Source organism: Hyaena hyaena, unplaced genomic scaffold (assembly GCF_003009895.1).
Source record: "Hyaena hyaena isolate Hyena2069 unplaced genomic scaffold, ASM300989v1 scaffold_36, whole genome shotgun sequence".
NCBI lineage: Eukaryota > Metazoa > Chordata > Mammalia > Carnivora > Hyaenidae > Hyaena > Hyaena hyaena.
This window is the reverse complement of record NW_024080668.1, coordinates 4,953,379-4,959,378: the sequence shown is the minus strand read 5'-3', so window position 1 is coordinate 4,959,378 and position 6,000 is coordinate 4,953,379. Positions and strand designations below refer to the sequence as shown.

At 55.8% G+C, this 6,000-nt stretch overlaps 1 protein-coding gene across 1 annotated transcript in view; it reads left to right on the top strand.

Annotated features, from left to right (window-relative positions):
- Positions 1-314: 314 nt before the first annotated feature.
- TMPRSS5 (transmembrane serine protease 5) overlaps positions 315-6,000 on the top strand; it is a 57,046-nt gene continuing 51,360 nt past the window's right edge. Inside the window, exons 1-6 of the mRNA XM_039229124.1 lie at positions 315-393; positions 3,577-3,845; positions 3,995-4,093; positions 4,573-4,695; positions 5,059-5,194; positions 5,501-5,614. Coding sequence (XP_039085055.1) covers positions 3,590-3,845; positions 3,995-4,093; positions 4,573-4,695; positions 5,059-5,194; positions 5,501-5,614 — 728 coding nt within the window. The 5' untranslated portion in view covers positions 315-393; positions 3,577-3,589. The remainder of the gene's footprint in view (positions 394-3,576; positions 3,846-3,994; positions 4,094-4,572; positions 4,696-5,058; positions 5,195-5,500; positions 5,615-6,000) is intronic.

Genomic DNA, 6,000 nt, shown 5'->3' with positions numbered 1-6,000 from the left:
ACCTGGTTGCTAAGCAACAGTAGCTGGCCTCCCCTCCTCCCTATAACCTTTTCCTCTGTTTCCAAGCTTCTAGTTAGCAGATGGGAGGGCCTGAGGCTGCCCAGCCCAGCCCAGCCCTTGGCCCCCTTCCCTGCAACAAGGGGTCTATTCATGATTTCTGAGCAGATTTATTGTCCGTTTGGCACGTGCATGTGCGCACGCGGGCATGGGTGTGTGTGTGTGTGTGTGTGTGTGTGCGCGCGCGCGTGTGTGGAGGGGGAGGATAGAGCGAGGGGCTCTATGTGAACTAGGAAACCTCACCCTCTAACCAAGCTGGCTGGGCTAGCTAATCAGTGCTGGTCCCAGAACAGGAGCAGACCCTGGGGCTTTGCGTCGGTGCCACTGACCCAAATGGTAAGGCTGTACGTGCGTCTGTTCCACCCCTGACCTGTCCTCTCTCTCCGTCTCTCTCTCTCTCTCTCTCTCTCTCTCCCTGGCCCCGCCCTTGGGATTCTAGGCAGGTAACAAGAGCTTCCTCTGGCAGGCAGGTCTGATGTAGGGGACCCTGGGTGGCTAACCTCTTATTTTTTTCTCCAGGGACTGACTTATTCTCTCTTTCCGCCATAGGCCTAGCCAGGTGCTTTGCACATTCATAGGCAGTGCTTAACAAATCACTGCAACGCTGAACTCCTGCTCTAAAGGAGGACCAGGGGGTCCCGAACCATTACAGACCATGGTTCCAGGCTACCCACCATGATCTCAGACACGTGGGTTTGGAGGTAGAGCACCTTCTGGGGTGAGGCCGGTTCATCTAGAAGCTGACCTAAAAGCCACACTGCCTTGTGCTGAGACAGGAGGGGAGCCTGGCCAGGGCTTCTTCCTAGACCAAGCCCTGCCTCCTTGTTCAGAAGGACGCCAGCTCCAAAGACGCCCTATTCCCAGAGAAGAAACCCAAACCCTAAATGCTGTTGCTACTTATCTGCTTTCTTATGGGTGCTTGACTGACTCTCTGAAGGCTGCGGTTCTTCACTTTCATTGCTGGTGCCCTGTGAGCCTCATCTCTAGACACAAGAAGGAGGGTATATGGTAAGGGGCAAAGCAAGACCCAGGTTTCTCATGGGGAAGCAAGCCCTCTGGGTGGTGGGAGGCCCAGCCCTCCACATCCTGGGCCATAAGCGGTGTAGCTGACGGGACGTGGTGGTGTCTTGCTTCATATGGAAGTTTGGGCTGCCATCCTCCTCGTAAGCTGAACTGGCAAGGGTGCTCGTGGGTGCAACGGGATGATTTCCAGGGTGATTCAGAAGTGACTGACCTAGACGAGTTGTCTAAGGCCTTTTTTCCCTCCCAGCCAGAGGGTCGGGAACCCGAAGTTCAATGGAACACAAAAACAGGACTGAGGAGCATGACAAGAACATTCCATGTGACACATGGAAACCCCACCTAAGCCAACATTGTTTTGGAGTCGGTGTTTCAGGTTTTTATGATCACTGGGAACAGCTCTAGGTGTTAGCAGGGAAAGCTGCTGGTCCTTGGAGGAAACAGGAGTCATTTTAACTTTTAGGGAGTCGTCAATTTTACCAGATCCTAAGTTCCTTGAAGAAAGGATCATAGTTTTTACATGTTTCTTATCAATATTGCTATTATACCTAGCATTTGCATTGTACTGTATAATTTGTAAAACCCTAGGGGTGCCTGGGTGGCTCAGTTGGTGAAGCATCCAGTTTTGGCTCAAGGTCATGATCTCGCAGTTCAGGAGTTCAAGCCCTGTGTCAGGCTCTGTGCTGACAGCTCAGAGCCTGGAGCCTGCTTCAGATTCTGTGTTTCCCTCTCTCTCTGCCCTTCCCCCACTTACACTCTCTCTCTTTCTCAAAACTAAGTAAACATTAAAAACTATGTAATTTATAAAACCCGTTCAGTCACATAATCTTTTGTGGGCCCCCTACCTGCCTTCCTTCTTTTCACTCAATGTGCATTAACTGAATTCCCACTTTGTGGCAGCCCCTGAGCTCTGCTCTGGAATGCCTAGACCAGTGAGGAAGGACAGAGAGAGAGAGAGAGAAGTAAATGAGTACAATATAGGGCCACAACAGGTGCCTTATGGGTTGAAGAAACCTTCTTAGAGAGGTGACGTCTAGCTGAGTCAGCTACGTGGGAGAAAGGACAGCAGGTGCAAAGTGTCTGTGGCATGAGAGCATGTGAAGGCCTGGAGGACTGGCCTTGAACTCCACGGTGGAGGGAGTCATGCTGGCAGCTGGGGATGGAGAGGTGCGGAAGGGTGCGACCACAGGGGATTTTGTGAGCCATGCCATAGGACTTTGGATTTATCAGACTACAAAGATTCATTTGGTACTTTATTATTATTATTATTATTATTATCATTATTATTATTTCAGAGGGTGGGGGAAGAGGGGCAGAGAGAGAGAGAGAGAGAGAGAGAGAGAGAGAGAATCTTAAGCAGGCTCCACGCTCAGGGAGGAGCCCATGACTGAGCAGGGATCGATCCCATGACCCTGGGATCATGACCTGCGCTGAAGTCAACTGAGCCACCCACGCCCCCCTCATTAGGTACTTTCAATACGGGGTTAACTTGCTCATGTTTGAATTTTGGGAGGACTGATCTGACATGGAGAGTGAATGGAGACGAGATACAGAGGAGGGAGATTACCTGTTAGAGGCGAGAAAACGGCGGTTTGGAGAGGTGTTAGGCTGCAGACCCAGCTTTGAGCTGCTGCTCCGGTATTTCCCCTAAGGTCTTATTTTCCATCCCTCTTCTTCCCGGCACATGCACTTCAGGCACACATACAACTTACTCTGCTCTGTGCTTCCCACCCCCATGCTTTTGCCTCTTCAGTCGCCTGGAACACCCAGTGCCCATATATGTCACCCTAAGCCCCGTGCGTCTCTGAGGGGCTGTCCCAGGCTGGCCTTTTCTGGGAAGCCTTTTTTGATCTCCCCGGTAAGAAGTAAGCTCTCCTTCTGAATGCCAGCGGGGGTAAAACTGAACTTCTCTGCTGCTCTTCTGTCACTTAAACATGTTCTGCTTTTTTGTTTTGTTTTGTTTTTGTTTTTGTTTTTGTTTTTACATGACCTGGAGTCAGGACTCCACTGCAGATTCTTTGGGGCAGTTGAGGACTGTTCCATGTGGATTTAGCTAGAATTCCCTCCAGGACCCCCACTGTGGCCTATCCACTGGGGCTAGATATGGTGCCTTGTGCAGGAGCGCCTTCCACTCTGACACTGGAGGGGACGGAGAAGTCTGGGGTCTTGAGGCCTGAGGAGGGATGCCCTTGATGGCTGTGGGGTGCAAGGGGAGGGGGTGGTGAGGAGTGTGGGTTTCGGACTCAGCCCAGTCTGGGTTTGAATGCCTGCTCTGGTGCCTACTGGCCGCGTGAGAATAAGGTGGGTGGGGTTAGGGGCTCCAGGGGAGTACAGGGGGCTTGGGGGCCATCGGTGGAAACACACAGAGAGTCACCAAGATGAAAAAAAGGCAGTGAGGTCACAGCCGAGGTTAGAGATCGGGGGGTGGGGGTGCTGGGAGTAGGCTGTGACTTCTCCCCCTGGCGCGGGGATCCTGAGCCACCTACATCATTTCCCCAGAGCCTGAAGCCGGATGTCCAAGCCCACACGGAGCCTCAGTATGGAGAGGAGGGTCCAGGACCTGGGGTCTTCAGAGCATAGGCGGAAGACCCACTGCGGAGGCCCGAGTCCCAGCGGCAGCCCAGCAGGCGAGACTGGGCTACAGGGGAGTGATAGGGTGGGGACAGGGAGTGGATGCGCTGTCCACATCCCCCAGACCCTTCATGGTCCCAAACCGGTCTCCCCAATGCGAGAGGCGGCCTCCCAGAACTGCTTTTGCTGTTTCCCAGGTTGGAGACTGGGTGGGCTCTGTGGTGATGGGGCAGGGGGAGGTGGGCAGGGGCCAGTGGCTGCCACACCCCCCCCAGAGGTGCCTCAGGGTGGGGCGGGGCTGGCAGGCGGGAGCAGGCCACCCAGACGCCTCTGCCCTCTCCCACAGGCTCCTGGGCGGGGCACTGGTGCTCAGGGCGGCGCGGCTGCGTGGGGCTGGGCGCCCTGGCGCTGCTGGCTGGTGTGAGCATCGGCTTGTGGCTTCTCGGTCAGTGGTCAGCGCTGGGGCCCTTCAGTGCTCTGGGGAGGGCCAGAGAACAGGATCTGGGGGATCCTTGCTGCAGGAGACAAGGGCGTGTAAAAGGCAGTCAGGACGAGGGTCTTTCTCATCTCAGCTGGCAGCAGGAGAGAAGGGATGGAATTGCAGCCTAGGGATAGAGAATGTTTTAGTCCTGCGGTGAGAAGTGTAAGGTACTTGGATGGATGACATGGGAAGACCCAGGACACACGTTTTCTAGAAATCATTCCCAGTCAGAGACAGAGACAGGGACAGAGAGAGTGTGCTGTGTCTCTCCGCGGGGTGTTAGGTGGGGACCCGCCTAAGGCTGGGTAGTGCTGAGTCCCAGGAGCCGCTTTTGTCTCCCTCTGCCACAGGGGTCTCGCTCTGCCCGTTGGCTCTCTCCTTGGGAATCCCTCCCTTCTCCTAGCCTCTTCTCTGAGACCCTCTCCCGTCCTGGTCCCCTGAAGTGCTGTATCTGTGGCCAGCAGCCTCTCAGCTGGCTCCCAGGAACTTACAGGATGAGGAGATGCCTTTGGGCTGCCCAGAGGCCAGCGATGAGGAAGCCCCACCCCCCTCGCTTCCCAGAACAGGTAGGCCACACCCCCAAGGCTGCAAGGCTGCCCTACCCCCAGCCCAGAGCCCCTTCACAGCTCTGGAACCCCCACTTCCGGCCAGGAGCAAAGAGGCCCGCAATAGAGGGCCATGAACTCACAGCCAGCATCCGGGTCTCCTCCTCTGGTGGGAAGGGAGTGACATGGTCCAGCCTCGAAAAGGGGATCTCTGGTTTGGAGCCTTCAGCACACCCTGGGGACCTTCTTGGTCTCTAGCTAGGGCACCGCCAGGAGTCACTAAGGCCTCTTCGGGTCCCTGCATGGCCAGGTCCCGCTCCCCCTGGCCACCCGGCCCTTCCACCCCTCCACAGGTAGGATGTGACTTTCATGCTGAGCCTTCAGTGTCTTTCAGAATAAACCCTGAGGGCTTCCTGCTGGCGGTACAGGTGAGGGCACTGCCGGCCTGGCTCCTGGTGTGTCACGAGGACTGGAGCTCTACCCTGGGGGTGCGGATCTGCCAGAGCCTGGGGCGTCTCAGGTGACTGGGGCCAGGCTAGGGGCCTGGGGGGCAGGCTGGTGGTGGGAAAGGGGGAGTTGGATTCCCCATCAAAGTGCTCAGGAACTGGTGAGAGGTCATTTGGGCCATCTCCTGGCCTCTGGACATGATGGTGCTCCAGCCTGCTTCTCTCCTTTGAGCAACACTGCTTTTTAACAAATATAAATCCTGGAAGAGGTCACTGTCAAAGTCTTGCTCAGTGACCGTGCTGCTGGGTGGATTGTATCTCCCGAGCATCCCGGTCACGATTAAGTGCCATCTCCTGTTCTGTTTCCCTCTTCTGCCAAGACTCACTCACCACAAGGGAGTGAACCTGTCTGACATCCAGCTCAACAGCTCCCAGGGGTTTGCTCAGCTCTCTCCAGGACTGGGAGGCTTCCTGGATGAGGTGTGGCAGCCCAGGTAGGGCTCCTGAGGAGGTTGAGTGGGGTCCCTTACTTTCTGGCGTGGGAGCCTGGTGGTGGAGACATCGGCCGTGTGAGATAGGACACTGAGGAACATTTCCCAGTCCCCATGAGTGGGGATTCCCTCTGCCAGGAGAGCCGGGGTGCTGGGGGTTTGGAACACTGGGTGGAGCGAGGCACTGGGCCGCTGGGGACGGAGAAGAGCAGCTGAGAGAAGAGGGCATTGGTCCAGCAGGAATCGAGATTTTGCTAGGAAGGAGGAGGGGGGAGTGGAGAGCAAAGGGCTGGGGATAGAGAAGAGACTAACCCCAGGTGGGGTGTGGGGCAAAGCGCCCTGTTCTTTGCTCACTCCCTCATCCACACACCCATCCAGGGGCCCTTAAT